The 16465-nt window shown below is 40.9% G+C and overlaps 1 protein-coding gene across 7 annotated transcripts in view; it reads right to left on the minus strand.

The window, feature by feature from the left end:
• klhl13 (kelch-like family member 13) overlaps nucleotides 1–16465 on the minus strand; it is a 177674-nt gene that overhangs the window by 32363 nt on the left and 128846 nt on the right. For all 7 annotated transcript variants that reach the window (XM_052022019.1, XM_052022020.1, XM_052022021.1 and 4 more), the window contains one exon: nucleotides 8999–9140. In XM_052022019.1, coding sequence (XP_051877979.1) covers nucleotides 8999–9140 — 142 coding nt within the window. The remainder of the gene's footprint in view (nucleotides 1–8998; nucleotides 9141–16465) is intronic.

Consider the following 16465-nt stretch of genomic DNA (forward strand, 5'->3'; position numbering starts at 1 on the left):
ACCACTGACAAGAATGCTGTTAATGAGGACTTAGCTCTTTGCTAAACACCAATGCTCAAAAGTCCTTTTACTCCTCAATTAGAGCAGTCTGTGGTTCGGGTCTAATGATTCAAGCTCAAGTAGCATAAACACAATTTTAGACATTATGATGCCTGTTTAAGAGAACAGACAAGTTCTCACTAGGCAAAGCCAGCATGCAATTCAAGCAGCTTGGATTGTGACAAATAAGCAGGGAATTTAGTGCGGCTGCTGACATATTGTTGTGCCAAATTGTGAGGGCTTCAGCCACAGCACTTCTGCAAGTGTTGTACGCTGGTGCTGTTTCTGCAGAAGTGGTTGAGGCAGAGGCTGTGGAGAGGATGGAACTTGAACCTTGTTTTTCAGACCTTAGCCTCCATATTCTGGTTGAGGAGGTAGAGGTGCTCTGTGCCATTGGGTCCAGGTTACATTGAGGAGGAGTTGAAGGTGAGTGCAGAATTGTCCTTTCTCTGTGACTTTCCAAGGACACTGGAGCAGTGCCATAAGTAGAACCATGAGTAGTATCATGCCCTCATTAGATATATCAAACTAAGGATTCTAACACTTGGAACCGCACTTTATATCTTTACTTGTAACACGCATTCTCCTCAAAAGGAAACTTGCACACTGAGACACAGGCAGCTACATTCACACACACTTTCAAAAACAGAGAAGTGGACACACAGAAATCAATTAAGTTAACCATGTCATTAATGCACTTTGAACTGTCTCCCCCTTTCATTTCCAGGCTACTTGCAAGGAACAGAAGAACAGCATGAATAAGCTGGAGGATCCACCGACCTTCATACTCTGACCAGACCAAGGAGAGTCTTGCACATGATGGGCAATGAAGTAACCCAGCCTTTGGCACTTGTACCACTGAAGGTCTGACTTTCCCTGGTATACAAATATTTTACTGCATACACCATCTCCTTCTCCATGTTTCATCATATTTGCATTACGCTGGCAACATTTGCATATAGTCCCAAATGCATGCACCGTAGCCATTCTCCCCTTTCTTGAGCATTACAGACTTTCCAGCAAAATCAGCTGTCCACCCACCACCCCTGCAGCCACATAGAATAAGGAATGCAGGGAGGAGGTGATGAAGAATGACTGCAAATATGAGGAAGGATACACATCATTGCACCTGACACCGTTAAGCATCAGCTCAGATGCTGACACCAATGAAAAGGTTAGATGAAAGGTATTTCATGTGTAAAGACAACTGTACTTGGAGACTTCAGTCAGTCCAGAGGAAAGGGAAGCTAGCATTCCCAGAAGGAAAGGTCATACATTAGTAATTCCCTGGAGAACTCAGAGTAGCAGCATACATAAGAAGGTTAATATACGTAGATGCACGGCTGAATACATGGCCAATTGCCTGGCTTAACTGGCAGACCGCAAGACCCAGAAAGGAGCATGAAGGAATCCATCTGCAATCTTTAGAGCTCATGTGGAGCTAGGAGCTTAACATTACACTCTGGAAGCTATACACACTTTGGAAGCTATACACACTTCTGTCACACTCAAGACAGATGGACTGCTGTATCCTATAATGCTTTCCCTTAATCGAATTTATATTGTTAACCTTGATCGTTTAAAGTTCCTTATATCATAAGCACAGTGGCTGACCCTGTGAAATCATTGGAAACCAGTAGTTAAGGCACCACACCACCTTTGTTCATCAAGAATATACGCATTTTGTGGTTTTATCAGGTGTCATGCAGCAGATATCTCTTGCATGTCCAGTGTTAAGGAGATGCAAACTGCCTCTCATATCCTTAGGAGCAAAATCTCTCATACCACCAGGAAGAACTAATTCATTGTGGCCCTGATCCATTGCTGTTGAAACCATTTGAAGTCAGAGATGGACAATCATTGAATGATGAAACCCAAGTCAATGGTGACACATTGATTGCTGGCAATCCAACTTACTGCTTGGTTTGGAAACAGTTAATACTCGATAAAGTGAAGGCCCAAGTCAGAATCCCTGCCCAACTGAGGATCCCATTCATTTTGCACAAGTCACTGGCAGTGGCAGTGACTCTTCATGGTCAACAGCAAACTTCTCCATGGATCAGGTAGAGGGATGTAGGTAAGTGTATAGCTGACTGAAACAGATGATCTTTGAGCCTCCACCCTGCAAGTACACCCTACAGATGGTGGTTGTTGGGAAAGTCAGAGTATAGGGGTCTAGATACTACAGTTTGAGTGATCTCTCTGGTCCTGATTATACAGTCAGAGTAACTTCATTGGGACAACTTGTTTGGAGTGAGTAGTTAGGAGTGAGTAGTTGGAGTGAGTAGTTAGGTCATGGTTACAAGCTGCCACATCATCTTCCCATCCCATTCCAAGGTCAAAATGACCATCATAAAATTAATGTGTGTACCTATGGCTTATGACTCCCAGAGATCATGGTGCTTAATTGGGTTTGGAGCTGTTGGATCCACTGCAGGAAGCCCAGATGTGATTCCCCTTTATACAGGGAAGCCATGCACATCAGCAAGCTAATGAATCTTGCTGGAGGAGAATCCTGTGTTTAGTGGCAAGATTTTCAAGACATCTGGGGTTTTGACCTCAGAAGCTGTATATGCGGAGTTTACACATTCTCCCTGTGGCTGCGTGGACTTCCGCTGATGTTCCAGTTTCCTCCCACATCCCAAAGATGTGCAAGTCGGTAGGTTAATTGGCTACTGAATAGTTCCCAAGTGTAGGTGGCTGTTGGAAAAATCAGTGGTATTAATGGGCATGTGTGAGAGAAACATTATAGAGAAATAAGTGGGGACATGGGATTGCTCTAAGAGCTGGCATGGACTTGATGGGCTGAAAGACCTCCTTATATGTCACAAAGAAACCGTGGCTTTGCATCTGCCTACGTCACCATCGAGGTCTTCACTTGAGCTGGTCAGTCTGGTACCTCACTTTTGACCTTGACTTCAACTAGGAATGTACAACTTCTGATGATGTCCGTCTTAGAGCTGTTACAACACACAAGCCACCCCACTGTACGTACAGTCAATACACATAACAGAGAGATGAATGGTCACGATATTTTGTTCCATGTGTGTTGATCTAATATATTTTCCTCCTAATTTATTTCCGTCTCAATCCTTGTCATATGATGATGCTGAGTGCCTCCAAAACATGTCTATGAGTAGCAAGATCGTCTGCAAAAGGTGTAACACTGTCTCCAGGGACCTTAATGCCCATCTTTATTATTTGCATTGTATTTGTCTGATGCTGATATAACTAGTTGTGGCCTGTCTCAAGCCGTGTGTTAGAATAAAACACTGGATTGCTACTAATGCAAATGCCTCTATTGATACCTAAAAGTTTTTGGACAGCAAAGTCCCTCAGTTCAGTATTCCTTCAGATGACAGCATTGATTGTAGTTCCTCCAAATCCTTCCTGATTACAGGGCCAAGCAGCTGAACAGAGTGCTGAGAACTGGCTGTAATTCAAGCAAGCACAGAAAACAACTTTCACAAAAATCATTATAGCCAATTATACTGATGCCATGGAATTTGCAAGTGTTGACACATCAGTCACTGGAGATGCCAGAAATGATTCTTAATGAATACATTCGAAACCTGTGAGAATCTTCAACAGAGCGAAATGCTTGCAAAGAATAAATTCGCTGTTTCCTAAGAACTCAATCAATTGATCAAACAAAATGGGGTCAGGTGCTCACTGAGTATGGTGAACCACTACAAACTACCCTCAAGAGAATTTGAGAGAAAGTTAGTTCAGCATGGATCCCTCTCCATCTCCCACCCCCAACTACAACAAGAGCCCAATACTGCCATGGCTCACAAAAGAAACTCCTCACAAGTCCAGCCTTGTGTGACCTTGGCTGATTCACTTCCTTCAGAGAAGGCTGAAGCCATTCAGTAGTATCTGCTTGCAAGAACTACCAAAGTTGAAGGGAAGAATGGACATGACCTCTTGCTTTTAACCCTTGACAAATGTCTAAGGAAGATAGTTGTTATATGCATTAGGTTGACACTGAAAAATCTCCCTGCCTTGGTACATATCATTAGGAATGGGGCAATTAAAATGGCCTGACAATGCATCCAGAGGGACATCATGCAACATTGGCTACAATGATCATCATCTCCTGCCACCTGCTTTACATGATGTTGCTCTTCCATTCATACTCCTCCTGTTTACGGCCTTAGGTAAGGGCTGAACTCTCCTGGTGGCTGAACTGTGCAGCGGGCAGTAGGCCACAATATGAGTACAGAAGGCAAACTTTGAGTGATTCAGACAGTAGGATCACACTTTGAGTAGCGCAACAGCATTACAAAGAAACACAGAAAATAGAAGCAGAAAATAGAACATTTGGACTTTCAACCCTGGTCCACCATTCAATACGATCATAGCTGATCACCTACTTGAATATAATATTCCTGCTCTCTCCACATAGTTCTTGATGCCTTTTGAGTTTAGAAATTTATCTGTCTCCTTAAATACAAGCACTCACTTAGCCTCCATAAGCCCCTGTGGTAGCAAGTTCCACGGGTTCACCACCCTCCACACCTCAGTTGTAGATATCCTGTAATCTAAGACTGTGACTCCTCATTCTAGACCACCCCAGCAGGGGGAATATCATCACATTCTTCTAAATCAAGTGAATACAAATCAAGTTGAGCTAATCTCTCCTCCTACTGCAACCCTGTCAACACACAACAGTCTGGTGAACCTTTATTGTGTTTCCTCTGTGGTAAATACATTTGTTCTTAGATAAAGAGATCAAAATTACATACATTTCCTCAGCTACAGTCTTACCAAGACCCAGTTTAATTGTAGAAAATGCTTCTGTAGCCAAATCCTGTTGTGATAAAGGCATATCATTTGCCTTCAATTACTTCCCGGTGATCCCATGGATTTGATTGTAGTAGCATTCAGCTGCACAAAGACATGTCAGAAGCCAAGGCGTAAGGGGATAACCCTGATTTCTCTGATTATCCATCTTTCAGGTGTGTGGCTTTTTAAAGATAGGAGGCAATGCAGAATGCCCAAGAATGAAAGTTATGCATCTTCCCTGGGTACCAGGCATTGACTGGAAAAGTTCTTCTCATGGTCAATCACAATTTGTATGTTCAGAGAGTGACATCCCTCGCAATTCGTGAGAACACCAGATTTTGCAGGGAGGCCAAGACACTACAAGTCACCAACCGAACTTTCAAGAAGCCTGCAACATTCTCTACTCTTGAGCAGAGAACATCAGTGACCTTCCTAATGCTGCAGTGAGTAGCAAGCCCTGCTTTATGATATAAATCTGCTACCAGTCAAAAGGATTTGGAGGCTTGGGTGAAAGAAATCTAGACTATGGTGGTGAAAGAAACCAGGCGCACATGTGTAGCTTGAGCAGTGTCCCCTTAAGTCACACTGTCACCACAGAGAAGTCAAAATCGGAGCATGGCTCCCTGTACCCTCCAGGCCACTAGGGTCTGCAGATGTGAGACCTACTAGTCCCTCCTCTCTCAGGGTCCCTGTGCATGTCTACGTGGCCTTTGATGCCTGCCCTGGAGCTCCAGCTCCCTATCCAGTAGGGCCATCACAGAAGTACCTCTGAAAGGAGTCTTCAGCTGTGACAATGACAGCAAACCTCTGTAAAAAAGAGCATTCAGAATCAACAGTGTTAATCACCAGTGTTCTGCAGCAGCTCATAGAATTTTGTACAAAATATGCAAATGCCCTTTTTAACTGCATTGCTACACGGAATGCTGAAACGTGAAAATATGCTTTCGTAACAATGAGCCACAACTGGTACAATTTGGAACAATACTAATGCAATTTCTCAAACCAATGCTCCAAACAAATATTACTTATGGACTGCCATCAATCTGTGCACATGCCACATGATCAATGATTATTTACATAACTATAGGAAGTGCACCATTCAATTCATCTTCAAACAGAAAAACTGCACAATGGCATTCCACTCTGGAAAACAATGATATTCAAAAGCCTTGCACTGAAAAAGACAATGTTGCACTGAGAAAGACAATGCCATGTGAAAGAATACCTAGGCACAATTTTCTCCATTCAGACAGCAATCCAGAAAGATTCTTTGTCTTGACTAAGATGTGGCATAACAACCATTCATTAACTACAATGGATGTTATTTTTGTTGCTGCTCCATACTGTATTGTTTTTATCTATACAAAAGAATTTACTGCAATGTTATGCTTTCTTGTATAGTATTGACACTACACACAAGGTAATTTTTGGCACAACAGGGAAAAGTACTGGGCAAGGTGTTGCTGTGAATAACAGAATAACAGAACAGTACAGCATAGGAAAAGGCCCTTAAACCCGTGATGTATGTACTGAACATGATCCCAATCCAAACTAATCTCATCTGCCTGCACATGGTCTACTATATCCCTCTATTCCCTACATGTTCATATGCCCATCTGAATGCCACTTAAATGTTGCCAGCATATCTGCTTCCACCACTTCCTCTGGCAGCACACTCCAGGCACCTACCATTCTCTGTGTTAAAAAAAACTTGCCTCGTAAGTGTCCTTTAAACCTTCTCGTCTTAAAGATATGCCCTTTAGCATTTGACATTTCTACCCTGGGAAAAAGACTCTGACCATATACCCTATCTATGCCTATTATAATTTTAACAACTTGGATTGTTTTTTCTGGAGCAGTGGAGGATAAGGGGCTACCTCATAGAAGTATATAAAATTATGAGTGGTATAGATAGGTCAGAATCTTTTTCCTAGGGTGGAAATTTGAGATTTCAAATACTTAAAAAAAGTGGAGAATGGTGGGGTGGGGAGCCATTCTTCTTGCTCTTCTGAAAGCATGGTGTTGCTATACAGCTTATCTAAACAGTGAAGCAACTTCTACCCTGGTTTCTCTGCTACAGAAATCTTCATCCACAACCTGGTTATTTCTGTTGCTGCTTCCTTGCCAATCGCACATTGCCAGAGGTTTGTCTCTTCTCCCACACTGGTGAATAAGTCATCCAGGAGGATCAGTTTCTCTCTCTCTGGGATGTGAACAAATATTTTTTCAAGGTTGTAATAGAAACCCTCCTTGGCTTCAGTATTGAGGCATATGTACCAATGACTATTGCATACTGGTTCCATTTTAGAGTGAGCCTAAGGGTGATAATATGTTCATTAATTCTGAACTGAGACACTGGACTAGCTTATACTTGATAGTAAAGCACACTCCATGAAAGCAATTTTCTGCTTCCAGCTTGCCCCCCTCCAGAAGATGTGTCCACTGCCTTGTCCTTTGAACTGGTTGTCTCCTGCTCATTGGATCTCACTAGGGGCAGCAATGTTGATGAAGCATCAAAGAGTGGTGTGCAGGTCTGTTGTTGCTGGGACAGTCCATGACCTATTTGACACTTAGCTTCATGCTGTGGAGTGGAAGTTGCCTGTGTATGTTTTTTTTAAGGTGGTATAGCTGTCATCAACAATGACAGGGATCTGACCGAGCAAGATCTTGATCCAGTGGCTTGGGGGATCAAGAATGTGCTCCATTCTCTCACACATGGATGCACAGGCTTGGGTCTGGGTAGATGCACAAGATTCATTGTTGGTCAAGGAGAAAATTGAGTCCTTTATGAATTTGTGGACTTATGCAAATGTTTCGGTGTTATACTCCTTTTTAGGAGTGGTAATAGTATTATGCAATGTTCCACCTGATCTTGCTTTGGTACTGCACCCCTTCAACTCTTGAATGACATTAAATTGATGTAGACCAAGGACCCAAATAAGTCCTCTTCAACATATGCAAAAAATGTTTTGGCCTTGCCTTGCAGCTTGTCTGCCACTTGATTGGGCATTCAAGATCAAATTATGGAATTGGCAGAGTGATTGAGTTACATAGTGGCCAATGGGACAGGAAGACCCGCAGCCTTTTATCTCAAACATGGAACATTACGGCCTGATTCAAAAGGGGCTCTAGCCATCATCCCTAGTCAACAACTTCCACCAGTTCCTGGTGGATAGCCACCTTAGAAATTAGCCATACCAGCAATGCAGATTCTGGCAATTTTATTGTTGCAATATGATAATATCATTGAGCATCAATTTCTTTAAACAGAAACTTGCCTCTCATCTTGTGCATCTTTTCATGACAGCCAAAGATGATTCCTTCCACAGTCAAAAAGCAAACAACTGATTACAAATAAATGTCCTTTTCTTTCTCCTGTTTTGCATTGGCACATAGGGATTAAATTGGGAATATGTTTTTGCAAACCCAGTGAGTTCCAGCTTCTAACCTGTACCAACTGACAAGTTTTACAACTTCTATCAACATTACATCCCACAGTCTGCAAATTTGCTTCCCAATAATGATCATTTGACACATGCATCTGTGGCTGCATTATGATCTCACTCCTACACAGTATTATTTATGATTTTTAATAAAAGCAACAAGACTCTGCGAGCACAAAGGTATTTGTTTCTTTCCCTCTAAATTAAAGGTATTCCCACCAGAGCCTGGGGTCATCCCAGATGCAATTCTCATTTATTGAAAAGCTCACACTATGACACACAAAACAAAATGAAGAAATTGGTCTACGAATGCATAATCACAGTGATCAACTCAGAAACACAAAGACCAAATCAAGCACAGCCCAGTTACGTGGAAAGAGCTAAACTGCATGCAATATAGCTCTTAATCAGTAGAAACAACCATTGACAGTATAATCCTTTCAGAGAGATTTAAAAAAGGTGGAGTATTTCACAAACATATTACAAATAAGAATTTTATTTATAATGACTACCTGTTAGATGATTAAAAGTGGGATATCCTGAATACTCAGGGATAGACAGTTTTTCCATACTTGTATTTGTTTATCATTGATGATCTGGTTAAACAGAGCCCAAGTTATCCAAGTATAGGGAGATAAGCAGTGATGAATGTGCTCCAGAAGGACTCATAAATACGAAGTAATAAATGTTAAATCATCGTTGATGAAAACTATCATTAAATGGCATACCTGTAACACTGCAGAACTATGGGTATTGCTCGTAAAGAAGCGAGTATTGCCTGTCTTTGAAGACTGCAGATGGGTTGTCACACCCATGTCGCCACTTGCCAAGGACACTTTTAGATGAGGATCTTCCTCTTCAACTAAAGATCTGTAAAAAGTGTAATGGAGAAATTAATACAATGAGATTGAATGAAAGTTGCCCTGTACACCACAGAAAGCAGTAAAGCAATCTAACCAGTTAGCCTTTCAACAGCTCAGTATTTTTACATTATTCCATGACACAGCTCCAAAAAAAAGTTACTGCATTTTAAGTGTAAATCATACCATAAACTATGTACATTAAGCAAGTTTAATAAAAATGTGCACAGTAGCAGGAACAATATATTGTGAGAATAAAGGCAAACAGTTGATTGGTACCAAAGAATTTTACATAATTAGCAATAGAAAAAACTGCTGAATAGAAAAGTTACCCAAGCTTGAAAGGACTGTGAAAGGGAAAACAAAACTTTACATGAAAACAAAACTCTACTTGAATTCATTTGATAGGTGGACTTCCCTCCAAGAAACTGTAAACTCAGTTCAGGGATATCTAATCTACTGCTTACTATTCACGAGTCCTTGTAGTTTGACCAAAGAGATAAATATTTGCACGCACAGACTTTACTTATTTCAGATTTGAGAACCTGCAGATTTGAAAAGCAGTTTCACTGATGATTACAATGAAAATCTGAACACCGGGATCTGAGAACTTGGAATATATAAGATTTCTGAATGCAGTTAAATAGCCCACAAATGACAGTTGTACATTTTTGCTCAAAGTAAATTATTATGTGAATAATTCAATGTACTACTTCCTGAATAATGGAAATGTTTCTTCAGTACAAAAGAAAAATAAACCAGAATCACCCCTAAAGGGTGAACAATGAGTGAAAGTGCTTTGATTCAGATGGACCTTCAAAAATGATGACGTAGTTTTGCAACACCTACCACTATTATAAATAGATTATTATAAAGCAAGTCCCATAAACAAATAAAGAGGAACTAGTTAACCAATTTTACTAACATTTGCAGAGTCACCCAAAAACAAGCATACAGGAAGCCATTTGGCCTGCTCTTTGTTAAGCCATCCAATTAATTCAATTCCCCTGCTCTTTCCCGCAGTTGTGTGACTACTATCCCATCATGTTTTTGTCCAATCCTTATGGACAGAGAGTCATGGAGATACAGAATGGAAGCAGGCCCTTCGGCCTACCGACTTCATGCTGACCATCAAGCACCCATTTCAACACTAATCCTACCCCAACCAATTTTATTCTTCCTATATTCCTATCAATTTCCCCCAAATGCTCTTCTGCACCACCATTCCAAGCAGAGTGTTCCAGATCACAATTTGCAGCTGAATCAACTTTTCTGAAATCTTATTTAATATCTGGTGCCCAGTTTGCAACATAATACTCTATCCTTGCTTTTGAATTCTATACTTTTAGTGAAAAAACAAAGACCTTTTCTTCAAAAAAAAAGCCTTCCCAACATCATGTTGAAAAATCTGTGCACACATATCTCCATGTCTCTTCATTCTTCCAGCTCCTTCAAAACCGCATCACTTAAGTTTATACAGCACCTCCTCATTCTTCCCATCAATAAGCATCACTATGCACATCTGTCTTGGATGGGATCAGGCAGGAGCCATCCCACGCCTTTGCCTCACTGACTTTCTGGGAAGTCAGATGCTATCGTCATCATGTAGCAGTGACAAAGCCTCATGCAGGTCTCACCCATGGACCACCCAGCTCTTTGATCAGAGATGTTCAAAATAGTTGGGGGGAAAAAAAACAAAGATATTTTTTAAAAACTGACAAAAATATATAAAAAAATACTTTAAAAACACATTAAGATACCATTAATTGATTTGACATAAATATTCAGTCCAAAAAGGAAGAAATAAAAATTTATCTTAAACTTATCCAATTAAGGCTGGCATAAAGGTAAGAGGCCAGTTATGAAGTGGATCTGACCCTTCGGCTCAGCAGCTTGTGGACACAAGAACTTTACAGAGTAAGTGACTTTCATGCTACTGTGTGGAGTGTGCTCACTGTAGCTAGCCACTGTCTAGACCATTCAATTTCACCTGACCACTTTACTAGCCTGTATCTGCTTAAATCTTTACCATCCATCACAATACTTTTTCTGGTATTTACTTAACCTGCAAACTTTCAAAATTATATTCTGTATACTCAAAACCAGGTCATAGCATTAATGTCCACCAAGAGTAATCCTACCTCTCCCACCCACCAAACCTCAGCCTGAATGGAGGTTTACAACACTTAATGCTGTTTTGTTTTTTTGTTACCATTTTCAATTTTGTAAACTACATTGCTCCTTCATTCCCATATACTTAAAAGTGTATAGAACCATAGAACAATACAGCACAGTACAGACCCTTCAACCCACCATGTTGTGCCGCCCTTCGAATATGATGTAGTACTTCTGACTAATGTCTTTGTAAAGTTCATATGAGCAGATCAACCAGGCCACCCTTTCATCAAGGAACATCAGATTAGTAAAGCATAATTTGCCTTTACATGCACGCCGACTTCCATCAAATAGCTCAATTTTTAAAGTGTCAATTGAATTCTGCAGTAAATTATTGTTAAGTTTTCCCATCACTGTTGTTGGATTGGCTGGCCATTATCTTTATCAATTCCATCTCCTGATTTTTAAACTGGGATGTTACTTTTGTCATCTTCTTATCCTCTGGTACCACCGCTATATCTAAGGATTCAGATGAATTGAACCAACCTTGAGTGGCTCATGTGACCTTTAAAAAAAATCACAGGGCACATTTCCCTGATCTAAACTCCTCTTTTAATCAGAAGCAATGTAGTACAACTGAAACTCACTTCTCCACAAAATCCTGATTCACCAAGGAACAAAGACAGATGATCTTGCTGGTCACCTCAATTTCATTGGTGTGATCTAGTGGGCAAACTAGTGGTTACGTTTGCATATTGTGTGTCATTAATGATAGAAGCATGTGGTATTCTTTGTTCAATATTAGTGTGACTCTTTTTTCTGATCTTGCAGGGGTTTACAAAAGAAGGGCTGATGAAGTTTAAAATTGTGATTACATTGCAGTTTATTTGAGCACTAAATGGACCTTCCCCATGTCTTTTCACATAACCCAAGAAATTTTACTGGATACTTCCTCCTTCTGAACCATGCTTGTGCATCTCTCTCTCACTCACACACACACACAGACCACTTATTGGTAACTGCCAAAATAACCATGCTGTTGTTGCGTGCACTGGTCTGGAACCCCAATAACCATGTCCCATTATATATCTTCTATCCTCAGGACCAATCCCCCTTCCACCGTCCCCCCCACCCATCCCCCCCACCACAGACCCACCTTCCCATTCTCCTACCCACCAATATTACTCCAGAGGCATACCACAATCTCCCCCACTGCCCAGTTATTAAACACTCTGAAGGTTCCAATTCCAGCTGTTCACCTATGATACTAGCATAAGCAGAAATTCACTCCTTCAACCCCAGTTCTGACTCTAGTCTCCAATGTGGGCCTGAGTTACAAGGAGGTTGTGTAGACAGGACTTTATTCCTGGGAATATAGGAGATTGAGGGGTGACCTGATAGAGGTATTTAAAATCAGGAGGGGCACAGAGGGTGAAAGCACATAGTCTTTTTTCCAGGCAGGGGCTGATTTCCAAATACGTACCACCTTTGCATGAAGAAGCTACCCCTGATATCCCTTTTAAATATCTCATCTCTGATCTTAAACTTATGCCCTTTTAAGTTTAAGATCAGAGATGAGATATTTAAAAGGGATATCAGGGGTAGCTTCTTCATGCAAAGGTGGTATATATTTGGAAATGAGCTTCCAGAAATAGTGGTCGAGGCGGGCACATTAGCAACACTTAAAAGCCACAAATAGGAGAGGTTTAGATGGCAATGGGCAAAACACAGGCAGATAGGACTAGCTTGTTGGGCCAAACAGTCAGCATGGACGAGTTGGGCCAAAGGGCCTGTTTCTATGCTGTATGACTCTATAATATCCACACGCAGCCCTGCCTGTGATTGGGCCGCTGATGTCAGCGCCCATTACCAATTCTCCCAGGCTCCAATTAGAGCTCATTTGTCAATATCAGCAGCATCCTTTAACCAAATGTTGGGTACTAATTAGGCCTCCAAATCTGGCATCCAGCCCATGCTCAAATCAGACCTCTAATGTCAGTACACCCTCAGACACCCATACCCAGGCTTCGTTCAGGCCTCCGATGTCAGCAGCCCCCACTTCTGTGGCCACAGTTGGGCGAGCAACATCAGAATCACTCCACCCACCAACACTCATTCCAGCCTCCCCACCCCGACCTGGCCTTGGTCCCAAATGCTGCCTTGTCCTTTGAGTGCCTGCTCCACAGCATACTAATTCAGTTTCACCCAAGGAGTTTGTCTGCTTTCACACGGTAGGAAGATTTGTGTAAACTAATTGGCACAGTTTGAACTTGATTCACTCTTCATGTTTTTTGTGTATTACTCTTTTGATCAAGAAATCTCTGTAATTTTCTGTTGCTAAATAAAAATAAAAATTAAACATGACAACAAAGTGAGGGGGCAAGAGCCAAAGTCTATTTAAATCACACATGAACAATCTGATTGTACCTTTTGACATTCTAATATCATCTCATAGCTGTAGGACTGCTTCAGCTGTGCACTGATGGAAATTAGTTTACTTGTAAAGATTTTCTAAGTGCTCTGAACCATATGCTCCTCTGTGTAAATGCTTCACCAGCACAGTAAGATCACTTGTTCGGGTAGTAGCAATGGATGGAAAATTTCAGGACAGTTTTGGATTCAGACCAACAGTAATTTCTACTGTAAACATCAAGATTTTGTAAAATGCTTCCACAATAAGCTACATTTTCTGGAGCGAAGTTTATTCATACCAAGGACAATTTTCCCAGAATGTCTCTCTGAAGCAGGAATTGAGATTCCTCATACATAAGGAGTACTCTGTTCCAAGCTAGAGTTATCCATAACTGGCAGAACAAGTGTGCAGATAACCATGTTTAATGGTTAAAATCTGATTGTTAGTTTATTTGCATCCAGATTCTGCAATAAAATTGTCAGATGCCCTTTTGGAAATAAAAACAGGAAATGTAAAAATAAACGCTGATAACCTTTACTATGAATTGTACATCAGCAGCAGAACAGAAAAAAATAGGAACACAAATCTGTAACAGTGTCTATCCCATTACTCAGAATGAATTGAAGAATTTCTGATACTAGTCTCCCCTAGTTAGCAAACATTCACTTGTCACATCTTCGCTACCACAAATGGTTCTATTTAATTTAATTTGTTATTTTTATGGAGGTTTCATTCACCACAAGGAAGAGTTGGGAACCCATTCGGATAGTGCCTTTTAAACACAGTTCTGTGAAAAGGTGTAATAACTGTCTTTCAGATTAGGTTCATGAGGAGACTGAAATAAACAAATGAAAAAGTATTTAAAAATGAGGAAAACTTTTCATATTCATACTCTGCCATCTGGCCACAGCAGCCATTGGATGAACAACTTGGAAGGTTCATCTGGTCAAAACATGCACATTCTGCTTTTGGTTACAGTAAAACACTGATAATCTGTTATCCGAGCATTCAGAAATCCTGATAGTTTGACACCTGGCTCACCAAGTGATATTTGCAATACCCAGGGCTCCACATCCCACGCTTCCTGACCACTCACTAGGAGCCTATTTCCCAAACTCACCGACCGCTCACCAGGGGCCTAATTCCCATGCCCACTAAACAGTTGCCAGGTACCTAGTTCCCATGCTTCCTGACCACTTGCCTAATTCTGTTGCCTGCTCTCCCTTACAACTGACCTGGTTCTGTTTCTTGCATCCCCTTTAAACTTAGAAGGCTGACTGAAATGTTACTGTGTAACAAAACAGTGAATTACAAGTATGCTTGAGTATTAATAAACTAACATTCAATAGTCTAGAAGACCTGCTATTCTTGCACTACCAAAGTCATGAGCGTGCCGGATTAATAGAGTTTTACGGTACTGCATCTTTACTGGGAAGAGATTGATGAGCTTCTGACTTCTTTGTTTACTATTCAGCCAATTGGTATCCCCTACAAAAGTAACTGGTTGACTGTACCTTCCATTACATGAACTTTCTTACATCAAGAGTTCTTTAGGAATGAATCCCTTTGTTAATCAGGTGAGATCTGTACAATGAAATGCTTTGGAAGGCGTTACTGCTGAAAAGGTGATTTCTTGTGGACATCGAGGTCCCACAAACACTATGACTGTGATACTTATTATTGAGGGAAAAATTTCAGGCAGGTCATGGGATCATTAACAACCAACTGATTTGGACCTCTTGTGCATAAAAAAAGCTACCTTTTAAAATTAAAAATATAGTTTATCAATATATGTATACAATGCCATAATAAACGCTAAGTCACTCTGGTACTGACACAGTTACAAAAATAGCCCCTGCATTCATCTGTTAATATGGAATTCACAGTAGATATGCCTTTTTATATTAAAAAAAAGCCTATTACATTGCTGCAAAATCTTGTTTCTTTCACTGGAAGGAAACTACACATAATCCTGAATGTTGCTTCTATTTGGTTCCTTGGCAAATATATTCATGCTATGGACAAATGAGGTGATAACTTGGCTCAGACTCAGCAAATGAGTTCAAGCTCCATTTCAGGCTGGCATTACAGAGGAGAACAAAAGGGAACTGTCTAACTTCTGCCAAAGCCCCTTTCAGTGGTCTAAAAAGCTGAGAAATTTTCTTGAGCAATGCTAAAACATTGCAAAGTTGAAAGTTGCATTATGGCAGACTGAAGCAATTTTGCATGTACTACTCAATGTCTTAACACCAATCACTGACATCCTATGGGCATTTTTAGGCAAGATTTTCACACTTGCTGTTCTTCCACTGTCAAGTTCATTCAAATATCATCACTGATATCACTGCCCTGCATTAATAACACAGACCTACAAATGATGCCTCACAGACACCATATATATCTACAAGGAAAATGTTGCAGAAGGCATACAAGGTCCCAGCATGCTACATCTTATCTGCGAAGACTTCACAGAGCACCACTTAGGCATAGAGTTATACAACATGGAAAAAGGCCATTTGGCCCACCATCACCATGCTGTCCAGTGGGTACCCATCTGTATTAATCCTATCTTCCAGCTCATAGGCATAGGAGACTGGAGCCAAGCAAATTAAATGCTCATCAAGACACTTCTTAAATGTTGTCAGCACTCTGCTTCCACCACTCTCTTTGGCAGTGCATTCCCGTCACTCACCACTCTCTGGGTGAAAAAGATCCCCCTCAGATCCCCCTTACCTTAAATATATGTCCTCTAGTTTTATTCACCTCTGATAGGGGAGAAAGTTTCTTGCAGTCTTTCCTACCTATAT

The sequence above is a fragment of the Pristis pectinata genome, chromosome 8 (assembly GCF_009764475.1).
Source record: "Pristis pectinata isolate sPriPec2 chromosome 8, sPriPec2.1.pri, whole genome shotgun sequence".
Taxonomy (NCBI): Eukaryota; Metazoa; Chordata; class Chondrichthyes; order Rhinopristiformes; family Pristidae; genus Pristis; species Pristis pectinata.